Source organism: Cygnus olor, chromosome 1, assembly GCF_009769625.2.
Source record: "Cygnus olor isolate bCygOlo1 chromosome 1, bCygOlo1.pri.v2, whole genome shotgun sequence".
Taxonomy (NCBI): domain Eukaryota; kingdom Metazoa; phylum Chordata; class Aves; order Anseriformes; family Anatidae; genus Cygnus; species Cygnus olor.
In genome coordinates, this window is record NC_049169.1 from 32,425,991 (window position 1) to 32,450,687 (window position 24,697).

At 39.4% G+C, this 24,697-nt stretch overlaps 1 protein-coding gene across 9 annotated transcripts in view; it reads left to right on the plus strand.

Moving 5' to 3' along the window:
* TMEM117 (transmembrane protein 117) overlaps positions 1-24,697 on the plus strand; it is a 220,366-nt gene that overhangs the window by 19,061 nt on the left and 176,608 nt on the right. For 7 of the 9 annotated variants that reach the window (XM_040551590.1, XM_040551598.1, XM_040551570.1 and 4 more), the window contains exon 3: positions 19,374-19,506. In XM_040551590.1, coding sequence (XP_040407524.1) covers positions 19,374-19,506 — 133 coding nt within the window. Of the gene's footprint in view, positions 1-4,754; positions 5,108-19,373; positions 19,507-21,559; positions 21,609-24,697 lie in introns of those variants that run through there. The other 2 variants (XM_040551608.1, XM_040551618.1) reach the window with 2 other exon arrangements.

Here is a 24,697-nt window from a genome sequence, read left to right on the forward strand (position 1 = left end):
GCCAGTCGGTCCTTCCTTATTTCCCTTTTCTTTCTCTTTTCTCACCAAAATCTTACCCAACAACACATGACAGAAAATTTAACTCTTCAAACAGTGTGCAGGCTGAAGCTTTTTATTAGAAGAACTGCAGTTATTTCAGTTCTTTATTGTATTTGTGAAGAGCTTGCAGAGGCAGTCTGTATGCACTCGGGGTTGTCAGAATGCCTTTCTGGTTATCAGATCCCTAGCAAACTAAATCTTAACTCAGTTGAGGCTCACATAGTGCTGTCTATGAAATATGACTTATTTCCGGGTACGCTTTGGTGTCTTGAAACTGTTGATGTGGAAGTGGTGTAGATCACACGCTTCTGTTTGTGTAGTTGCCCTTTTTTAAAACGTTGGACCCTCCTGCCTTTGGCCAAGCGTCTCTCCAGGAATGAGTGCGTTCTGTTCTAAGGTACTCCAGGAATGAGTTTTTCCTAACCTCAGAGAAACTGTGGCTCTTCGTGAGGTGCCAGATCCACCACAGTTTCCCCAACTCATCTTCCAGCAAAACTCCCTGGAGTCCTGCTCAGCCGGGATACTCGCCGGTGAAGCAAATGAGCGACAGCAGATCTGCTATTCCCATGCTGCGTTAATGGCTATGACACAGGAGGTCCTGCTGTTGTAGAACAGGGGCGGTTGTTGCAATTACAGCCTGTGTAAACACCTGGCCAGAACCGCAGTTATCAGGGGAAAATTGGCTTTGAGAAGCAATTCAGACAGAAGTAATTATCTTTCAACAGAGGAGCACCTTCTAGTGGTATTGGGTCTACATGACAGGCAGTTAAACAGTTTCTTGAAATTAGGAAACTTAAATATGGTAGAAGAATAATAACAATGAATGTTTCTGTACAATATATAAATGATTAAATTGGAAATTGATTTTAAAACAAATCTGAATAGGGAAAACGTATTTGGAAAAAAACATCACATTTTTCAATAACCACTCCTCTCTGGCCAAAAGAAACCAGCTGGCTCACCAGCTTTCTATGCACGTACCATAAAACTGTATTTTCATGTGTTCTGCTGTGGAACCTTCCCACCCTTTGGCTTTCTTTTGGTAATGAAAATTTGGGTTCATTAGCTCTGATTGAGCTCCAGATGAAATTTGCTACAAAGCTGTTATTTTGTTCAAAATTTCACTGATTGGTAACAGTTTCTCCATTCAATTTATTTCCCAGAAAGATATATTTACTCAATAAATTTGTCAATATAGTATTTGCTATGGTTGCTTAGTTTTGCAAATAACATAGTATCAAATTATTTAAAATTCAATTTTTCCAAAGATGCTGCTAGTTGAAATGTATCTGGTGGCTTCGCTGATATTGCAGATTTCTACTCTTTCCGTTTCTATGCTGTTAATATTCCTTTTTGGACAGTATCACAGAGTGTTCCCACATAATACACACAAATGATGTGCTATATCTAGAACGGCAAACTAGGATTAATGAGCAATGCTTCCAATGATGTAATTGCAGAAGTTTTGTTATGTGCATTAATGGAAGCTATCTGCATGGAGCACTTATTCTCTGATATTCATTGGGTTCCTTTGTCAAATACAGGAAGGCCAATTTGCAGGTTGTTAAAAGAAGATATAATTACAGTTACTCTTTTTACTTATATAAACATAGTCCTGTGTTGTTAAAGTAAAGAACCTGACCTTTTTTCCTGAACAATTTTTTCAATATTTGGAAAGTTCATCCCACAGTTGAAATAGGTCTTGCAAATGCTTTAACCAGTGAAAACATACCCCATTTCACTGTTTTTGTGCTTGCAGCACACGCTAATATTGAGGTAGGACTTGACTAACTGGTGATGTCCCTTTTGGTGTTCAGACAAGTGTCTCTCTGAACACGTATACAGATGCTAGTTGAGAAATGTATAGCTTATGAAATAATAGTTTTCTCTGAATCTGCAAATGCTCAAGTCTAAGCGAATTCCCCAGTCTTTCATGGTAAGCTAGACAGCCTTCTTGATTGTCACTGAAATATACGTCCTCTCAGTCCTACAACATCAATTCTCTGCTTGCCTTGTGCATCTGAAATGCAAACACACTCCGTAACCTCTGGGGTGCCTGCTTGTGAACTTTGAGATTTATTCCCAGTGTCCAAAACAGACGGCATAATTGCAAATATTTATTGAAGATGAGAAACAAAACAAAGCACATACTTAATCTGTTCATACAGAGATTATATCAGTAAACTGTCTCTGATCAGGGTTTCTTTTTTATTCTTTTTCTCTGCATACTTTAGGCCTCAGAGGGAGAGAACTTTGTGCAGGGAGCTCTTGTAGCTGCTCAGCTTTCCTGAGTCTGCTGTGGGGGTCTAGCCAAAAAATAATGTACTTTGTTCTCTCCTTGTTGTTGGCCAGGAGAGAGTCTAGCTTCTTTTGTTGTTGTTGTTTTCTTTTTAATTAAAATGAGCATTGTTTCTCAACCTTCGAGACACAATTTCTTTTTATTAGAACGTGTTATCTCCTGTGTTTGAACTTTTTGACTCAAGGAAATGTAAATCTCTTTTCTCTCTTGCTCTCTGTCAGTCCTTGACAGCTCAGCATGCATGTTCGTTCTGGACCTTACATTCCTGCCAGTGAGTCCCAGAGACAGCACGGCTTGCCTTAGTCCTGTAGAAAATTAGTGGCAAAGCTTGTGGTCAAATCTCTGTTGAGTTCCAGTTCAGAGTTAGTTGTGGGGTGGTTGCCTTCTGTCAACCTCAGCTTTGTCTGTTTGAAAGAAAGGGATGTTCCTTATCCAAATCAGGCTAAATATTAATTGTGCATACTTGCTATTATGTAAACATATTAAGCTATTTACATATACACGTATTAAATTACATGTAACACCACAGTCAGGTTTGTAATTTGCTTTGACGCAATACTGCATTTTGGACAATTTACCACAAAGACCATTTGTAAAGCTATGGCTGCTCCTTGATGGGTGAGGACAAAATCTGCTTTGTTTTCTGACTCAAAAATGCTTTACAAATGTTTCTTTTTGAAAGGACTGCATGGTAGATAGGTTGCAAGCAAATCTATTTTTCGTTGTTTTTGTTAAAAATAAGCTTGTGAATCACTTTCAGTGCAGTGTCAGGAGAAAAGAAGAAAGAGTTTAAAAAAAATTGAACTAATTATTTTGACAAGTCATTGCAGAGTGTCTCTAAAGTGGTATTGAGAAACAGAGATTACAGTCCTGCCCTTCAGAGTTCAGCATCAGCATTATATGGGATATAAATACTGTAATGCTTCTTTTACTTGTTGTGAAATTTGAGTTCTAGTAAATTCAGAGAAGAAAACTGTAGTTTCTACTAGGTACTACAAATAAGATGATGAAATGTATTGGAACTCTGGAATAAGAAAAGGGAGGAGGATCGTGGAATTACTTTTATAGTTCTGGCAGTTAAAAAAGCAGGTGCTTAAAAATGCTAAAAAATCATAAAGGATGAAGAGTGAAAAAATATAATTCATCCTTATATGCCCTCTAACCAACTTTTTGTTATGCAGTAAGGACATCTAAATAGAGATTTTTTTTTCATGATCATTTTATAACCTGGGATACAGTCAAGTAAAATTAAAAAATCTGCACCTCACAAATAAACATGTTAGCATTTTGTATTGCCAAGGCAGGATTTTCAGCTGCTTTCCTACTGAAAATTGTTCTAAAACATGATAGGAAATCAATATCTATTTTTTAGTTTTTCTTTTAACTGCATCAGCACAATTGTTTAAGGCTGATGTAATGACATCAGGAAGAGTAAAGTCTCTAATTAAAATTACATTTAAAATCTGTGTAATGGAAATTGACAGATGCAGAAAAATGCAGAATTAAGCCTGCCTGCACACTCATCTAGTCCAACCCCCTGCCAGGTAGGATCACCCAGAGCACATTGCGCAGGGTGGCATCCAGGCAGGTTTTGAACACCTCCAGAAAAGGAGACTCCACAAGCTCTCTGGGCAGCCTGTCCCAGTGCTCTGTCACCCTCACAGTAAAGAAGCACCCCCTCATATTCAGCCGTAACCTCCTGTGCTTCAGTTTGTGCCCGTTGCCTCTTGTCCTTTAGCTGGGCACATCTGAAAAGAGACCGGCTCCATCCTCTTGACACCCTCCCCTCAGATGTTTATATACGTTGATGAGGTCTCCCGTCAGTTTTCTCTTTTTCCAGGCTAAACAAGCCTCGCTCTCTCAGCCTCTCCTCATACGACAGCTGCTCCAGTCCTCTAATTATCTTTGTAGCCCTCCTCTGGACTCACTCCAGTTGCTCCATGTCCCTCTTGTACTGGGAAGCCCAGAACTGGACACAATGCTCCAGGTGTGGCCTCACCAGGGCTGAGGAGAGGGGGAGAGCCTTCACCTGCTGGCAACACTCTTCCAAATGCAGCCCAGGGTACCGTTGGCCTTCTTGGCCACAAGGGCACATTGCTGGCTCATAGTCAGCCTCATGTCCACCAGGGCTCCCAGGTCCCTCTCTGCAGAGCTGCTCTGCAGCAGATCATCCCCAAGCCTGTACTGGTACTTGGGGTTGTTCCTCCCTAGGTGCAGGACCCTGCACTTACCCTTGTTGAACTTCATGAGGTTCCTCTCGGCCCAACCCTCCAGCCTGTGGAGGTCCCTTTGAATGGCAGCACAGCCCTCTGGGGTATCAGCCACTCCTCCCAGCTTTGTGTCATCAGCAAACTTGCTGATGATGCGCTCTGTTTCATCATCCAGGTCGTGATGAAAAAGTTGAACAACACTGGACCCAGTACAGAGCCCTGCAGGGCACCGCTAGGTACAGGCCTCCAACCAGACTGCACCACTGAGCAGAGCCCTCTGAGCTCTGCCATCCAGCCAGTTACCAGTCCACCTTACTGTCCACTCATCTAGGCCCCACCTCCTGAAAATGCATTTCACCGGCATTTGCTTCATGTGCGGTTTCTAGTTCGCATCAGGTCCATGTGACCCCCAAAATCAGTTCACCAGAAACCTGATGGAGATGTCTTGGCTAATAATGCTGGTCTTCTCAGTGGTGTTGGCTGGACTGGCAGGAAACCGGAGGTCCTGGATTCCCGTAGCACATGGAGTACTGTGTGAAGGCGTCGCTCTGCTAGCCAGGTCAGTAGCTCAGACCTTGAATGTGTATGTTTTGTGGCATTAGGCTGAGTTTTACTTTAGAGTGCGAAAGCTGAGAACTGCAGTCCTCCCCAACTAAGGCTGACCTTTCCCAGCTGGAGGAAGCCCTGTCCACACTGAACCATGTGAAAAGGAAGGGAGAGAGCTTACCCGGGCAGTAATTCTCTGCAGGCCATTGGCACATGCCCTCTTCTCCAGCTGCAGGCACAGCTGGGCTTTGACCACCTGTGTCTGGAGCAGGGGTGGCTGGGGAGGAGGTGGCGTGACCCATGCAGAGGTGCAGGGCACAGGCCCAGCCACAGGCGAGGGGGAAGCACGAGCCCGGTGTGTGGTTTGTGGTCAGCATTGGGAGACTTGGGAGACTGGGACATTTCCCTAAGACAGGGGAACCACCTCGTTTCCCTCTGAGGTGGTTGGATGGACTTGGTTGCATTACTTGCCTCTGCCTTGGTTCCTCCAGCAGTAGAATCAGTGTGGTGATATTTTTTTTCTTCTGTCTAAAGAGCATTGACTTCCACTCGTGAAAGCAGTGTACAAAGGTGAAGTATGTTATCTGCCTTGTTGTACTGTTTGTCATGGCCTCTTTCCAAGTGCAATGCTTCTGAGGCGTGGAAAAGAAAAACTTTGGTATCAGAGTACATTTATCTATGTATACTGAAGTGAAACCCAAAACCTTAGGAGCGTTTTAACACTGTTATTTTAAAAAGGTAGGCTCGTATCTTAATATGAAAATTTCAGGTGGTTTATGTGTGAGATACAAGTATTGAATGGGCAAATGCAGAATGGTGGATGCATAAAGATGGCTTACCTTACAAAGCACCTTTGGGACATCTGTAGCTTTATTTACATCTTCAACTTAGAGCTCTCTGTTTTGACATTTTTTGCTTGCAAAACAAAGGTGAGTTTTACAGTAATATATAAGAAAGTTGTTTCTCTGACCTCAGTTGATCACATGTGTAAGTACTCAAACCTTTTGGGCCGTGGGCCATTTTGTATTCATCTAGTACCTTATAAAGATGCCCCTCACTGTAGTATCTCAGAATCTAGAAATAGTACGTGAAAGCTACCCATACCTGGCAGTCAGTTTTGTAGGCTAATAAATTATTACCACGTTAACTGGTGTGTTCAAACTCATTAGAACAGCTGGGCATTTAATTAGATACCATGGCGTCAGATTTAATCCAAACAGTGGTCTGTGAGGAACCAGTATTGCAACATATTTGTCATCATAGAAGATGTTGACTTTGGCTCTTAGCTGTTCAGTTTATTGTTCACTTATTGTAGGAAAATGGAATAATCTTATTTGATTTTATATGTGTATGTCAAACTATCTGTGGAATATTATAATAAAACATTTTAGGAGCTTTTATTTCCAAACAAAAATATGACCAAGTAAATATGAACAGATGTTTTGTGCCTTTTAATTCTTACTTTGTAGAAAACCTTTGATTTCAGTCAGGAGAACATTAACATTAGTTCAGCCTGGTTGAACAAAAACACTTTTAAAAAGTGTGTTTAATTGATTATAGCATCTCTTATGAGCAGGCAAACAATGTCTAGAAGCCTTGTCAGCTACCAGGGAGTATTCACAGCTGATTATCATAAGGAACTGCTATCTGAACAGCAGAGGGAGAAGAGTGAATGATTTTTCGTAAGAATTTTGTGTCTAAAGATGACCTTTAAGGACTAGATTGTGCCTATAGACTCAACCCAGTACAAGGCATGTTGTAGAAGAAGCTTGAGATGGGAGAACAGGCAACAGAGGCACTGTGACACAGATATATATATATATATATTTATTTTTTAGGATGTCTTCATTTTTTTCCTCTTCTGTGCTTCATTATTTGGGGTTGTCTGGGAATAATCTTTTCAGGGGTGTAAAGTGGTTTGTTTGTTTTTCCTTCCCCACGTTCTTGTGTCTGTGAGCACCTTGTGTGTCATTGATGGCTTTATTGACAAAAACAATAGTGAGCTTTTATAAGTTTGTGGAGAATTCCATCCAGCTACAGAAACAGACTTGGAGAGAAGGATTTACTTTTGTAATACAGTTTTTTTCATATTTCTCTGTCTGTGGAATACAAAAAGGAGAAAAGCAGAAAATGTTTTTTATTAGCGTTTCAGTGTCCAAACAGTCTGTCCCTTGTTCCACAGATGGACCCAGAACTGTGGACTGAGGACATGGGACACCTGCCTTATACAATAAACCAGAGGAGTCTCCAGTTTTCTCCTGCTTCTACCCAGCGAAGCATATAGAGCAGGACTACCATCCATGCTGCCTGAATCTCTTTCTCAGATCCTCAGAAATCAGGGAGGATCAAAGCATATGCAGCAGAAATCTGTATCATCTTGATATATGCTATTTCATGGCAATTTTTATCTTTTGAGTTGGCTGAGATCAGGATTCGTGCCTGGGAAAAGAGCTCCCTGCCTCTTTGCTTCCCATGTCCTTTCCTGGTCACTGGGCACAGCACTTACAGCGCTCCTTAATACTCTCCCAGAACCATGATGGCAATTTCTGGCATCCCTCCATCAGATGTGCCCTGGACCATGCAGCCCTTTGGTAGGGCGATGCTGACAGACAGCAGAAAGCAGCTCATTTTGCCTCATTTTGCATCTTTTTATGTGTATTCTGCATAGTTCTGTCACATAGAGACTATAAAGGTCATTCTCCTTCAGTTAAATGTATTTTATGTTCTGATTACCTGACCAGAATGAAATTCTCCTTGTCTTATAGAAAACTTTTTGAGTCAGACTGTCACATTGACTTTAAAGCATTTCCTAAGACAAGTTTTTCTTTTTTACACACTGAAACACAGGCAGTGAAAACCATGACTTTGCTTGAGAATCTGAGCAATCCATGTTAATGCTGCTCACAAAAGGCATTGCATGTGAGTTGTGGAAGGGTTATCTGTGATGCTTTTTAATTGTTGAGCTTGCTGCAGGTTTTCAATCCAGTCTTTAATTAAAATTTTTAATTTTATTCTTGCCAACTTTGGGGACTTGTGACCACAGGTTGCATTCAAAGGTGTTATGAAAGCTGCAATTCTAAGAAGAAATATATATATAGATTTTTTCCAAAGTCAAGAAATGACTTCGATAATGTTTTTCACAATTTCTTCTGAGTTGAATGCTTATTTCCTCATTAACAACAGAAGACCTTTCTAATGGTAGTAGCTTAATAATGTAATAGTAACATTACTATCTATATAGTAGATAGTAAGCAATGAGAACTGCATTGAGCTTTTCTGTTTAACTTTGTGTCCAGAAAAACTTATTTTGATTTCACATTGAATTTTACAGACAAATTAACTTGTTGAAAAGCAATACCTAAGTGAGAAGGAGACAGTGTATCTGTAGCTTTAAAGATAGTTTAGAAGATAAGAATAGCAGGTGTTTGGTTTTGGAAATAGCTCACTGTTTACAAACTTGGTGGTGCAATCCAGTGGGAGCAATAAACTCATTTATTGCAGAGCTTCACACTTATCTCTCCTGTTCTGTCCCTTCCCATGCTGAGAGCACCGCTGCCACTAAATGGCATTGACATTGTTTCTGTATCAGTTTGCGATGTGAGCATATACTAGAGCAGATAACCGCCGATGTGTGCCCGTTCAGAGATTAACAAACTCTCTTAAGGAAGTTAGTGCACTGCTAATAACCCCGTCATGTTTACAAAAGACAACTCATGCATAAAAAAAAAGTATTTTTCCTTTAAAATATGAGAAAATTAAGGATTAAGAAGTCATCAAAGGAATAAAAGCAGAATTTATGATGAGGTGAATGTGTAACTCCACTGAACAGAATATAGACAAGCAATTTTGCTATGAGATCCTCATTTATATACATCCAAACCTATCTGAAGTGTTTCAGATTATCAGGACCTGGTTCTTCATTTCACATCACAGTTGAAAAAAATCAGAAAAAACAATGTTCTAAGTATTTTATGTACATATATATTTACTCAATGCAACTGAAACATTCAACAAGTGAAATTTAATACCAATGGAGAATAGAATTATTTTTACATAGAGATGTGAGAACAAAATCATATTCAAACTTTGGGAATAAAAAAAATAGTATACTAGAGAAGGTATATTAAAAAGTACTTTGTCACTAATTTCTGAAAATAAAGTTAGTAGGCTTAGTAATATATAGGCTTTTATAGTTAAGGTATTTCTTGGCAAGAAAGCAGGTGGTTGAATATGAAGCATGACCTTGCCTGTGTATGTTGGGAGAACACATATTTAATGACTACTGAAGACAGATGGACGTTCTTCAATGACTATAAATTTTACTGTTTTAATTAGCAAAGCCCACTCTCGACTGATTACCTCAGGCTGCCCTGAAGCTGATGCTAAGAGCCTAAATGAACAAGAAAAAAAGCACTCTTTATAAGAGAGCAGTGTCTCTTACGCTTCTTGCAGCTCAGCCCCCTTTGTACTTCAGAACTTTTCCTTTGCACGCTTCTCCCTGTTGATGAGTTCAGAGTTCACTGGCAAACAACTTGGTGTTTGTTTGCTTCAGATCAGACTCACTATGGCTCTGACTATCCTTAGGGATGTTACCTTATTATTTTGTTTGTTTGTTTTTGGAAATCTGTTGAATTTATCCAGGTTAATGAGGTTCCACTGGCAGTGCCAGAGGAACTCTAGTGCACTCTACTCTATAAGTACTTACAGAATTAAAATTAGGTACTTACAGAAAGCCTCTCTACAAACGCTCAAGAAGTTCAGCCGTTAGCATCATGATTCTTATTAATTGCACAGTCCAACCACAACAGCACTTATGAACATATGAAAAAATAATTAATAGAAGCTATAAGAAGACTCCTCAACACAGTGTGCTTGGCATTTTTCTGGCCAAGAACTAAAGTAGCTGCTTAGAGCTTTCATTCATTGTTCATTCCATATCACATGTACGTACACGGAAGAAGTGCTATGCCACAATAAATTAAGATATATTTATAACAATGATATTTAAAATGCCAGTTCTGGAAAGCCAGGAGTTGCTAGGGTTTCTTTTGCAGTTGATTTACATGTTAAGTTTTACGCTGCCTTGCTGTCTGTTCTTGCTTACTCAGGAGATTGCTGTGCTATACAGGAGATGAAATTTTAAACCGGTCTAATGGTACAAAGCCAAACGGGTAGGAAGAGATGCGTGTCTTTGTAGATTGACATTTAAGTCACCGTTCTTGGGGACAGAATGATGTCCCTTACCTTTTGTGTCAGACAACAGCAGCACTGGCGTTTGGGATGACAGTTTATGTCTTTCATTCTTTGGTAGAATGTCTTATTTGCTACTGTAAAAATGATTGGGTCAAGGCAACTACTGATGCTGCAGATGATCTCTGTGATCTGATAAACAGCAAGCAATGTATTTGTGCTCCCACAGGGTGCCTGACAAGTAATTCTGTAAATTAGTATCACCATCATCATGACATGATAAGGTGTGAAACAAACAGCAAATAAAATCATAGCAGCTGAGATCAGTAAAAAAGGCCTAATAATTCTGTTCCTTCTTTGCTGGCGTTTACTGAGTTGTAGCAATGCTTTGAGGGTCAACATATAGCATGTAAAGATGACTGTGACTGGAATTAGGAATCTCAAGACAATCTTGGAGAGTACAAATGGCACGGCAAATTGTAAAGTTCCTCCAGTGCTATCCTGAGAATTTGTGCTGTCATGTTGTCTTCCGATTTCAATTGTGAAACAGATCTCTGGCACCGATGCAGTGACTATGAAGATCCATACAGCAATAGTACAAGACGTGGCCTTTCCTTTGTCCCACCACGTTAATGAACTGATAGGATGGACAGCACCTATGTATCTGTCAAAACTGATGAATGTCAGGAAGCAGACACTTCCGTAGATATTAATACTAAAAAACATTCTTATGATGTGATAAAACGTTTGACTGGAATAGTCTTCTAACCTCTGGAGACTATAGTATACTGAAAAAGGTGCCATGAGAATCCAAGTGAAGTCACACAGTGCCAAATTAAACAGAAATATGCTGTTAGTAGTCCATGTCTTCCTGCAGTACACATAATGTCGTAGGGCAAGTATGTTGCCTAGAAATCCCACTAACAAAATGAAAAAGCAAACCAGAATCAGCAAGTAACAGTACCACTCCAGCTTAGAATTGGTGTTGCAAATGAAAATAATGCATGTGCTGTTCATCGTCTGTCCATAGAGTATGCCTGAAGAGGAAAAAGAGACCAACAGACTTTAAATAAAAATGTAATTAAATATGTTGAATTTACAACTAAAAACTTAATTTAAAAGTTAATTTCAGTATTTTTGAACTGGCAGAAGGATTCAGAATAAGGTGTAATGTACAAGCTCTCTAGCTGAAAAAATGCAAATTCCACGTAGGCAACAATCTTACTTTACAGCAACACATCCCAGGCTTTTATAAAAACCCTCATATTCTTTCCCATCTAATATTTAGTGTAGTGCATGATAGATGAGAGAAAAAAAGCATGCACCTGTAGTAACAGCCCACTGATGTATCCGTGTCTAGCTTTGGAGACAGCAGGGGGGAGGACAGGAGGACAGAAGGGCAGTAACTGCCCAGGCTCGCTCCATCCTTGCTTTGACTGCCTTAGGTACCAATACGGGGCCTAGAGGCATTTGTGATGTGGGCAGCTGTGCAGTGGGCTGTGGCTGAGGGCCATAAGACAGAAACAAACCAAATCAGGATGAAATCCTGGTTGCGCTGAAGGCGACACCAACCTTTCCATCCAAAGCAATGAACAAGCTGCTTTGTTGGTGTTTTTTCTGGGGTTCTTCTCAAACGAATGTCCCAGACCACAAACATGGGTGTTTTGGCAGGCTTAGAAAGAACTCATTTTGTCTCAGTCTTTATTGTCCAGTTTGTATCAACTCCTATTATGGATAATCAGGAATATAAATCTGCAGTGTGTTTTTTTTTAAGCAAGGTTTTTACACTTGTGAAGACTTACCTTTAATCTCAAAGATTTTGGACTCTTAATAAAACAACGCAAAAACAAACAAAGGCTGGAACGTTTTGCTAGAGTGAGCTGTCACCAATTTCGGTTTGTCATGTTTCTAGAACCTTGCTCCGAACGATGAAGGAGATGTTAATCTGTAAGGTTTGTCCAAGTTGGAACTTATTTGATGGCCGTAAAAACAGCCATTTATAGCTCAGAATCCACAACAATGTTTGATAGGAAGACAGGTATTCCTTAACACAATATGACTTTTCCGAAGGTGTGTACACAGACATAGGTCAGAATATAACACGTAAGAGCTGCTGTGATGACCTGCTAAATAGAGACTGCATTATTGAGCTTTGCAAATTTACCCAGTGAACTTGCAAAAAGTTAGTTCAGGCTGTACCGAATAAAATTAAGAAGAAAAGTTGTTTCTCTAGAAGCTCAGCAATGAAAGCAGTCAAATGACTTTCCAGAAAGATAGAAAGCCATATGTTCAACTCCCAGTGTATTTTACAGGTGGGAAATGTTTGCTCTCTAAATGTATTTTGTTAAATGTATTTTGTTAAGTCTTGAAACACTGTACTTTAACCTGGGATAACTGTACTCTTTACCTATGTGTTTTTCCGTAGTGTTTGTGAATATCAAACTTTGTATACATTTTTTTCTTCAACTAAAATTTATGAGATGACCTTGTAAATTCTTTAATATGTAGTCACCCTAATAGGTACAACAGAGTTAAGTAACATTTGCTTTACAATGTGTTCAGTTAAAAGGAATTTTAATATGTATAGGAAAGTTATTTTTTCCTAAAATCATCCTGGCTAGACACCATGTGTGCTTTGAATTTTGTTGTATTTCCCACCTCTCTGCCTTCCATTTGGATAGCTATGAATGAAGGCAGTAAGCACTCAATTCCATTTGTGTCGTCAGTATAAATAAGCTCTGAACTGCCTACAAACAACAAGGCCATAGCTGCATGAGGTAGTTGTAATGCCAGGGATTCCTGATCCCATCACGTTCCTGGAAGAGGACTGTAGGTAGGTCTGAATGGAGGGAGGCAGACAGCTGTGCCACCTGCTCCACTTTGCTCTAAGCTGGCTGGATGAAGCCTGGATGTGTAGCCCTGTGACTGCACTAAGGCAATTACAGACTGGAACTAATAAATCCCCTGTTCCCTTTGTCACCTTCAGTTTACTAGACTGCACTCTGGGATGAGCTATATATGGAGCTATGTATCTGGAGGTGCTGGAACTGCACAGCGTGTTAAGATTCATTTGGAGCTCAGAGTCACATTAGAAAATATATTTTCATTTTCCTATGTTGTTTCTCCATATTCTTTGAATTTCCTGTGAATCTCTGTAGGCTTTTTCCATGAACCCCATGAACCTTGGGGTTTATATTTGGATTTTCTAAAAGGTTCTCACTGTCTCTTACTTATTCATTGTATTATAGTAGAGCTTAGAAGCCATAACCAAGACTAGATTTCTGAAACACTATGCATTGCAATCGGTGTGAATGACTTACAGCCTAGCAAACAGGTTGGATACAATCAAACAGGTTCAGAAGGAAATATAACCTTTTCTGAAGAGATGTAATGAGCAGGAGAAGAACAGAAAGGGGTTTGACTCCCAACTTAGTGCTGTAACAAGAACTCGTGGTCTTCCATCAGAATTTGAAGCCTTCTCTACAGTCAAGACCCAGTTTCACTGTACCTGAGTAGACACAGTCAGCATACTCAAGACCATGTCTTGAGACTACTGGAGCTACACTGATGTCCAGTAGATCAGCATATATGCTGTAATGATTTCAGCAGTGACTTTTTATTTTATCAGACAATGGCAAGCTTTCTGTCTACTTCCTTAGCATTAACAAACTAACTCAAGCTACCAGATGTGACTACAGCATCTTCACAGTTCAAGTCCAATATTTTGCATCTGTAGTTTAAGAAAACTTTATTTTCCTGAACATTACTTTGTTCACTGTTAAGTCCATGTATTCTTAAGCAAAGCCAGCCAACGTGCATACACGCATCTTAGCAGTGGCAGAATGAGCAACAACACCATGACATTATCCTGTGACAGGTGAGGAGATGTGTATGTTGTTAGTGGCTGACTAAGAACAGATTTGCCAGAATTTGGGCTTTCAAAGCTTAAAATACACATTTTTGTGGTTAATTTTCCAGCTAAACAGTTTCAGCTGTTGATGGAGATAGCCAGGAACACTAAATGGACAGAAAGATCAATCACATGATGGGTCATCCAAAATTAAAGGAATGTCTTTATTTGATGAAGGCCTTGACATTAAAATATCAGTCATATGACCAAGAAAGAGTTGAAGTTTATGAGCTCCAGCACCCATAATTAAGACAAGGAAGTGTGCTAAAGTCATGCGTAGGAATTGTATGGTGCTCCTTTAAGAAGCAGTATAATGAATCCAGCTGTCTTATGGGCTATGGATATAAGGTTGCTAGAAAGGTTTTAATTTTAGAACAGTGACCTATAGACTCAGTTTTTCTATCTGTCTATTGGGTTGTCTCATTTCCTGGACCTGAAAGAGATATGGCTTAGATCTGTGACTCTCTAACAATAACTATCTACAAGCTCCTTTGTCATTTTCCTCTAGCAGCATCTGCAAGTTGTAACAAAGTCCAGAGAGTTTCTCCTTCTAGAAGAAGTCATATTTCTTAATGCTTTTGATTATATAGAAGATGTAAGACCTGATCTGAATATAAGTTGACTTACTGTGGCTCACTATGCTGGCCGTGACTGATGAGCTGATATCTTTCCTGGTTTGTTGCAGTGTCCTAAATCATGAAGTCTCTACTTCACTCTGTTCTCCTTGTACCTGTGATACGGCCTCCAAAGTCTTGAAGTTGATTAAAAAAATAAATTTTTGATGAAACTCCTTTTGGACCTAAGAAGCATTGTATCATTGAAGAGAATCTAATCTATGTATACAGCTAATTGTAGCTCACAGTTTATCATTATTAATCATTTATATGGCATTTGACTTGTACTTCCAAAGTTCCATTATGTTTAATGAGTTTGTTTATTTTTAAAGTATTTACTTCGATATGAGTAAATATATCCTAGGAACCGTTCTTCCACATCATACCTGTTTGTTTTTATTTTTTGACATTTGTAACAAGGTTGTAATAAGAGATTAATTTGTCTTGAAGTAAAGATTAAGCTGAATTAACAGTTTATTTTATGTAGTTTTGTTCCTTATCCACTTTCTCTTTGTCCCTTGCTCCTTTTTACTTGCTAATCTTTATAGTAAAGACATATAGTATATATCCTGATTTTACAGCTGCTGTTTTGTTTGGATTATTCTAAGAATTTTATATGGTTACCATGTATAGGTTTTCCACACTTCTGCCTATTCACATACCAATCTACTTCTGTTACGTATGTTCTCAAAGTGTACCCTTTTAGCTCATTATATATAAAAAGAATACACTGGGGACAGTAAGTAATATAAAGCTGTATTTGTATGCAGTGAGATAAGTACATTGTACTGATAGCCAATTCTTTTCTTCCTAATGACTCAATCTGTATTGTGATTAAGCTACTATTTCTTTCATTAAAAATTATGCTCATGTACTTACTTGAGGGTTAATGAAATCCCATATGGCAAACATTAACTACAGTAGAGTGTTAGATAATGTTTAAGAATTTTCCTACCAGAGGCAATATTTATAAAAAAAAATACTTTAAATAATACGAAATTTATATGCGTATGTACTAATCAGTGTGCAGTAGCTAAGTAAAATAAATAAATATATATTTCTGTAGAGAATACAGGTGGGATGAATATGTAATAACTCTTTCTCTTACCTGTTTTAGGACTGCTGTAATTATCTATTTTACAGAAGTCTAGATTCCAGGCTCTGGTTTTTCTCTCCATTAATCGGGATCTTCTAAAATCACCACTCTGTTTTGCAAGTACTGGTTTTAATCCACGGTTTCAGTAGTATTCCATATGCAATGGCAGCTCTTCATAGAGCAAATGTCAAACTGTAAGAGAGAGATCATTTCATCATTATGCCCCTCCTCTCAATCCGTCGAGACAAATTGCTATTACCATAGCAGCCTCCACTTGCTTTTCAGGGAAAGGGACTTACTACAAATCCACAGTCTGGCTTGGTCTGGGGCTTTCATCATTGATAACATGAAAGAGAAGAGTGGAGAGGCCTGGGGCATGTATGTGTGTGTTTGCACTTTCCTTTTCTTGCCCCTCCTTCACTTCCAGAATCCCTGTCACTGCTGCCCTTCTGCTGAACTGGGCAGTGGACCTGTGCTACTCTTGCCCCCCTGCAGAGCTTGGATATGTATCTTTGTTTTAGGAAATGAATGGGCTGGATGAGACTGAGAGAGGTTTAGAAGAGGAAAGGAGCAATAAGGGTAGATGTAAAGATCTGGAAACTGGGCAGAATGAAACTGTTTGGAGAAGTGAAAAGGCTAATGGGTGACAGGACAAGGAGGTGAGAAACTGATGTGTTTACGACAGTGAAGGACAGAGAGAAACAAAGTAAGAGGACAAGAAAGAAAAGGAAAACTAGCCCAGGAAAAATACGTTCCTGAAGAAAACGTGACAAAAGTTTCTCCTATTACCTACGATGAGAGTAAGGAGAGCTTTTTTTCCAAGTGACAAGACATACTAGTGTGCTTTGAAAAATGCATCCTCTGCAGAATGAAGAGAGAGGTATATCACATCACATGATTAAAGCACCTACATCTAACTATTTAAAACAGTACCAGATTTTAGACAGGCTTCTACTTTGCTGTCTTAATGAAATCAGGGAAGCACATAACATATGTCAGGGGACATACTTTTACTTCAAATACTTCACAGGAGAAAGGCTTTCTTAAGCTGATGAAGAGAAAGATGATGTATGAGTCAGTAACTCTTTTTAACATTGGAATTGAGTTGTAGTGGTCTGTAATCTTTCTCAGCTTCTCTTAAATACTGTTATTGGTAAATTGATGTTGCATTCTCTCTTTTTTCCTTTAGATTTCATATTCAGTGTGTAATATTTGCAAATAGGATACAGAAAAAAATGTGCTAAAGGAACTGAGATTTTTCTCTGTGTGTGAGTGGTGAAAAAATGAGGACTCTAGGGTCTTATTTTGCAATATTGCAGTGAGGCATTATTACTCAGCACTTGGCAAATTTTAGTTTAAAAAACTGCTTGGTAGTTGATCAGTCTTTCTTATATTGCCTTATCAGTAAAAATGATGGCAACTATATTGCTGCTAAACATGTTAAATATTACCTGTTGGTACAAAGTCCTTTTGAAATCCCTGCTGGGATGCTAGGTGTTGATCTTGCTGGGAGTCAAGCACTGAAAAAATAGTTCTAGAACTTTCCACCACTACTCACTGACTTCTGTTCAAATCTTTGATTACCGAAAATAAATAGCCCTTGCTCAATAGGAACCATTGAAACCAAGTGTAAACTACAAAGAATGAGGAGAGTGTTGTACTGCATTAAGACTTCTGTGGTAGGACAAGAAAATCAGTCTTGCTCTGACAAATGTGTAACATTACATTTGTGAAATGACAAGAACATTACCGTAAGAAACAATCAGCTCAGATACTCTAGGGAACATTTAATTTTCTGTGATGCAGTGATAGCATTTGGTGTACATTTCTGGCTAGGAAATGAATAATAATTACATTGTAAGTATGGCTATAAGCTCTATTCTGATTTGTGACACTTTTTTGTTTGGTTGGTTGTTTAGTTGTTCTTGTTGTCGTTTTATTTATTTATTTTATGTTACCACCTATGGGCTTAATCATTTTGGGGTCTTGTGGTATAATGTAGCAAAAGTCAACACCGTAAGAAAAAGAATATTATTATCTTCCATTTTGTGGATCAAGGAGCTGAGTGCAGAGGGTAAATGATTTGTATGTAACATAACAAGATGTCTCTGGTAGAATTCGAATCTGACTCTAAATCTGATGGCACTTGCCTGGTGTGTATCACTGGTGAGGTGACCCCAGCTGAACACTTCAGTAGAACTGGAGTCTATGCCCCCTGATGTACTTCAAGAAGCTCAGACTTGTTCAGGGTTTCAGATGCTGCCATTAAATGGGTAGCAGACAAGAACATGTGCCAGCTCTGTATAACCTCACAAAAGCGGGGAGCAATGAGATTGCACAGTATTATCTCAGTTTTGTTGTGAGGAAGGCTGATTATTTATTTACCATCTATACATGTGTACTTTGGGCTTAAGCAAGAATCATCTTTGGTCCTGCAGTCACCTGCTCAGAAAAGCACATCTCTTTTTCTCATTAGCCCAAATGTCCTGAAATCCTCCACTTCTGTTCTATGTTCATGTTTTTCACAAGCTAGACCAACACATAAGAGGAGATCTCGATCACCTCATATGATAGTTGATCTGACTCTGTCTATAATCACTGGAAAGAGACAGGCAACCATAAAGAGCTAATGACTCTGTTTTTACTGCTCAAGAGTCTGGCAGCAAATAATGGATTTGTACAGCCTGAGGTACTTCTGAATTTATAGACTTGTTTCTCTGGACATTGTGCAAATGCCACTAAATGTGGCTCTTGCCTTGAGGTCTAATTCTGTGAGATTTTCCCTGCTGTGGTATTTGGTTTAGAATTTTAGGATGTATCAGTTTCTAGAAAATGGGATGGCTTATTCAGTTGTCCTTCAGGTCCATCACTCCCTCCCACTTTTACACAGATGTGCAGCACTACTGTTCACTGAGTCTCAAGGTCAGCAGGTTGGTGGACCTAATTAATAGGAAGAAAAATGGTAATTTTTTTTTTCTAGATGGGTTATTTCCCCACTCTTGTTCACTTGTGCATAGCTGCTCAGCTTGCTGTGCCAGCATTAGAGCACAGTGGGTACAGATGTTAATAGCTGGAGCAGGGAAACAATAAAGGCTGCTTAATCAACACGTAGAATCCTGTGTGGTGTATGTGAAACCACAGCCACATTTTGGTCAGGTAGCACAGGACATGATGTGAACTCCTTCAGAGGTTCAGTTTAATGATTTTGATTGTAGAATCAAAACCTCAATCAGTTTGTCACCGGTTTGTGGGAAGCAACCTTGTAATTTTGTAAGAACAATCTCTGTCCATGCTGAACTGCAAAAGACTAGATTGGTTGCTTGACACCAAATCTGTCCTCCCCACACAAAGTGAAATAATTGGATGTAACAAGACACAGTTTAGGACTTTATTTTGTTTTTGTTATCATGTAAACATTTATGTTTACTGACTGACTAAAATATGGTTTCTTGTAATATTCATACCACAGGTCAGTTGCTCCGTCTGAAAATGTTTCGAGAGGACCACGGGTCTTGGATGACAATGTTCTTCAGTACCATCCTCTTCCTCTTCATTTTTTCTCACATTTATAATCTGTTCCTCATTATGGAAGGGAATATGAGGTAGGTTACAGAGTTTTATTCTGTCTCTTTTGCTCTAGGATATATTCCATTGGAAACTTTTTGTATTATGCTACCTTAGAGTGAACAAGAGATTACCAAAATGTAAATATAGTAGTATTCACCATCTTTTTTATTTATTATTTATGTTTTCTGAATTTAGGTAGAATAATAATTTAGTTGGTTAATGAACCGAAACTTTAATCCTCTTGGCTACAAAAAGAGGGATCCCAGCCCAATGATAGCAACTATTACTTCAGGGTACTAACAAACATTATATCAAATTGTTTTGATTTGAAGTTATAGCTCAGCAAATTTGATTTGAAGTTAAGACTGAGTAGTTTAAAAGTGTAAACATTACTATTGTCCATACTAAGGAAATTCAGAGGTAAAGTTAAAAGAAATTGAAACATCCAAACCTGAGGAAGCAGATGCTCAAAACACAAATATTAAATGTGCAGTATAGTGCTATTTTGGTTATGCAAAATAATACTTGCTGATCCAGTTTGTTAAAAAGATCTTAAAAATCTGTATTTATTTAGTTTTCTTACCATAAAATGCTCCAACAGGGCAAAGTTACTGTTGGTTGAGAGATGAACAGCTATCTTCTTATGTCAGGATTTATTTTAAATTAAGCTTTTAATCTGAAATTTATGGTTTAAGAAAACTTACTTTCTCTTATTGTGCACAAAACCATTTTCACATGCTGATTTTTTTGTGAGAAAACCTACATTATTACTTGTCTAATACAGGCAAAATGAGATCATTGGACAAAAATACATAGTTGTGTTGTTTATGAAAGGCAAGGTAGCATCTGAAGAGTTCTTAGCAAGAAATAAGAAACTCGATGTATATTTCAGTTGAAGAACAATGTCAAATAATCGAATGACTTGTTCTTAGCAAAATATCAAAGGCATATCATCAGAACCTGATGAAGTGTTATTAAATGGACCTTGGTGTGGCACATTACAAATCTTTGGCTGTCAACAAAAATACACAGCGTATAAAGTCATCTTAACAATGTGACATAAAACAAACCCTGAGTAGAGAATAGATTGGATGTCACAGAATGAAACCAAGTGCAGACCAGCTGAGCTAATCATGTGTCATGAAGACTAAATTGATTCAGGCAAGGTGGGTAAAACAGCAGAATCACCCAATATTTTAGAATAAATGATCGGGTAATGATCATGGTAATGATGTGGTAAATATGAACAGGTGCCTAATAATAGGCAGAATAATCCTCCCTGCAGTGGGGAGAGTGGGAGCATTGCAGCTTTCTGGCTTCCTTATTTACATAGTCATATGATTTATTGGTATTATGTTAAGGTTTATATTTGGTATTTCTAAAGCTTCAGGAGCTATAACTGGCTATTAGACAAACATTAACTGCTTCGAAAGCTTGGCTCATGACTGGCAACCAGAGCTCATTTGTCCTTGTCAACATTCCTGTTGCCCCTATCTGTTGCACACTTCCATTAGCAGCACTGAGGAGATTGCGGGGCAATCAATGTCCACGTTCATGGAAATAGATAGGCACAGCCTATTTCTAAAATAGCTGGTGTTAGTCAGCCTATCCTCTCACTTATTAGTGAGGTCCCTCCTTGCCTGGAACGGATGCTAGCTCTAGGTTTGTTGCAATCGTTTTGGGAAACTGACCGTGCCGTGCTCCAGGAATCACGCTGACTTTCTGAAGTGTGTGGAGGCTTGGTAAGGCTGTTTTGTGTGTGCATTCCAGCAAAAAAGGCAGCAAGCAGACGAGGAACAAAAAGTTTCAGTTTCAAACTGCACAACCTAAAACATCAGTGTAACAAACAGAGCTGTTGGATCAGTCCTTTCAAAGTCAAGATAGAACAATATGTAATGCTTGTGAAAAGAGGATTTCTACAACAAAAGTCAAACATCATTAAAACCAACTACTTCACATTGTCATAATAAAATGTTTTAAGGAGTGGATTACTTTCTCCCGAGTAAATATAATCCTTGTGAAAGCCATTTGTTTCATGTTTTGTACTTATGTACAAAACAACACCTCTGTCTACGTATTTTGCCACAGTGTCTTACTGAAATGACTGGCATCAGAAGAACTGGCTTCCAGGCGAAAGGTTAGAGCCCACCTGTATGATGGTTACAGTCTTTGTAGAGATAAGTAGACCTCATTTCTGTGGGATCTTATGAAATGCAGGCACTCAGAATACATATCTTTCCAATACAAAGCTTGTGGAAGACTTACAGATACTGTCTACTAAGACTGAGTGGAAAAAAGTTTTTTTTTTTTAAATTTAAATTTTTATTTTTGCATATGTTTGCTCCTTGCTCTGTCTCTGGTTCACCTTGCCCTGTGTGCTGCCACGAGTGGTTCTGAAAAGTTCCCGTATGTCAGATATTTGATGTCATCAATGAAAATTCCTGTGTGGCTCACCAATAGGAGAATCATATGTCTTGCATGTGCATGCCAGCCTGGGTGACTTCAGCAGAAGCAATATCCTGTTGAGGGCCTGATAAACCCATGCCAGGAGTGCTTTAAAGTCCTATCATGTTTCCATCTCTAAGAAGGTACATTTTGCGATTGCCAAGATTTTTTTTTTGATGAGTATTTTTGAAGACACTTCACATGTGTCTTAATGTGGCAAAGTTGAAAAGTCTGAATGTATCCCTTAAAGGATAATGGTACAGACCGTAAGTTGCTGGGAAAAGTAGAAACAGAACAAGTTGCTGGTATTTGAATATATATTATACAGCTGTTTGCTGGGTGAAAGTGTAACTATTTGAACTGAAATTTTTGTGAGGGATTATAATGTATCGTTTTTAATTTAAGCCTCTTCTTCTATTCAGCAACATTTCTTTTTAGGGACTTCACCATTTGTTGTATTGACCCACTGTACTTTAGGTTATTGCTCTCTTAGCCAGAGCTCAACATCTGGTTGAGGAAACATATTTGAAAATCTGTCCGACAATGATCTGCAGCTATTATTTCTTATTGCGTCTCATCCCTGAAAATAGTAAGCAGAAGCCTGGCTGGGCACAGGGACCAAGAAAAACAAGGTCTTTAACAGAGAATTTCACTGTCAGGATTGTGGTAAGCCTAGTGTGATGCTGTGGAAGACCAGACTGGAGACAGAAAGCAGGAAAGGATGCCTTCTTTATGCATGATAATTTAACCCAGGGCTGAAGGAAGGGTTAAGATAAAAGGATTTGCAGTCAGGCCTCATTTTACAAGGTCTGTGTGTCTTAGGTGCTATTTAAGGATAGGTAATTGTAGTTAAGAGATTTTTTTTGTTAAGTGTGTTTTTAATTACTTACCAAACAATTCCTAAATAGTCAAGAGGCGTGAAATGCCAACAGCAAGACAAAATTACTGGCAAGTTTGTGTAACCATCTTGAAGGCCCAGCAGGGTTGAGGCACAGGAAGAAGGTATTTGGTATTTGGTCTAACTGGTCCTTCTGTGCAAGAAAGATGTAAAAAAGAGGCTAAATGTGAAAAAAAATCTGGAAGTAGGAAGGTTCAGCCATTTTTCCAATGATTTAGAGATCTGGGGAACATACCAACACAATTCCCACAGAATAGAGTAGCAGGCCTTGTCAGAGCTGCTCTGAGACTAAGGCAGAAAAAGTTCTGTGTAAACCAAAGTAACCTTAAGGAGTGCTTTATGCTCAGATAAGGAGAGAAGATTTATTCTGGAATACTTTTAATACTAGAGGCACAGTAAAACCAATTGCAGAGGATCAGAAGAAATATTATCTTACATGATGCCAGAGGCTGCACTGTGCAGTGAGAAGGAGGCCATTTCATTTCCTCTGTAAATTGGGATTTTAAGGCTTTGAAGTAGTGAGAAGGGCATTGCCGGTTACATCTTCTCAATGGGTGTATGTCTATATTAGCCAGCAATATAGTGCACTGAGAGAGGGATGCGGGTGTGCCATGACGTGACGCATGTTGGCCTGAGGATCTGCTCTTCACATTGTAAGTCTTGCAATGGTTTTGTACAGATGAACAGAAGTGCAAGGTCAGAACGCTGTAGTCCATCCTGCTTCTGCACAACAGTCCTCTGCACAGCAAGTCCAGAAGGCCTAGCAAACAGACTATCGGATGTATAAAGTGGCCTGTTGCTGTCTGTTTGCTTGCTCAGCACTTGTCTTTGCCCTCACATGGCTGAAAAAAATCCCTTCTTACTTTATCCATCTTACAACATCTGTGGGAGCCTGTTTAGAAACCTCAGTTCATACTCTGAATGTTATTTCCATTGACACAGGCCTGCATATACCTAACAGAAGGGTGATTTATTTATTTTTTTTTTGTAGTTATAGAGAATAAGGAGATAGGGACTGCTCTTTTATGGAACCCAGCTTGTGCTTTGCAGTTCTCCCATCCTAAAAAGTGTCTAACAGCTCCTGTCACTTCATTGTAATGTTTTCTTTACCCACTGCTCTGACAATGGAGGGCAGGGGCGAGTTCCAGTTTGCTTGGAAGCTGAACTGGAGCACTGCCAATGCTGTTGAGCAAGGCTGAAGAGTGTGACGTGGTGGTAGCACACCGTGATTAGGTGAAGTGCCAATGAAGAGTGGCTGTACAACTTTCATGTGGCATCACCATGGCTGCAGCATCAGAGGAAAAAAGAAGTTCTGAGACCCAATGCCTGTTACAAAGAGGGCAGTCACAGCACCTGATCTGTATGGGCTGCTGGCTGAACACCTTGGTCTGCCATGGGGAGACCTCCTCTGTTGTGGAGGTGGCTGTTGTGTGAGCACCATCCATGCTCGATTTCTTAGAATTGTCCAAATGATTTATTGAACCCATTGGGTGCCTGACACAGAGCTTGTAGACTATTGCCGTGGGAGTAGGAGTGGAGGCACACTGGTGGCCATGCTGTGAGGAAGTGGCGCTGGAGGAGCCATTACTAACAACCAGCCCCTTGGGGTCCCACATGGCCCTTCTGCCCCCAGTCCCCATGTGGGGCAGGAGTTGGGCGTTTCCTCTACATAACCTGTGCCTCCTGGCCTACCAGGAATGGTTTAGTGTCACTTTGTTGTGACTGAGTGAGTCGTCGTGACAGAGTTCATCCAACCTTCAGCAGGCCCCAGCACCCAGCCACTCACCTGGGGCAATGAATGCACCCAGGGTGGAGGCCTCTTTGGGGCACTGAACTTGCAGATGCATGGAAGCTGGATGTCTGTCTGTCAGGAGTGGTCACTG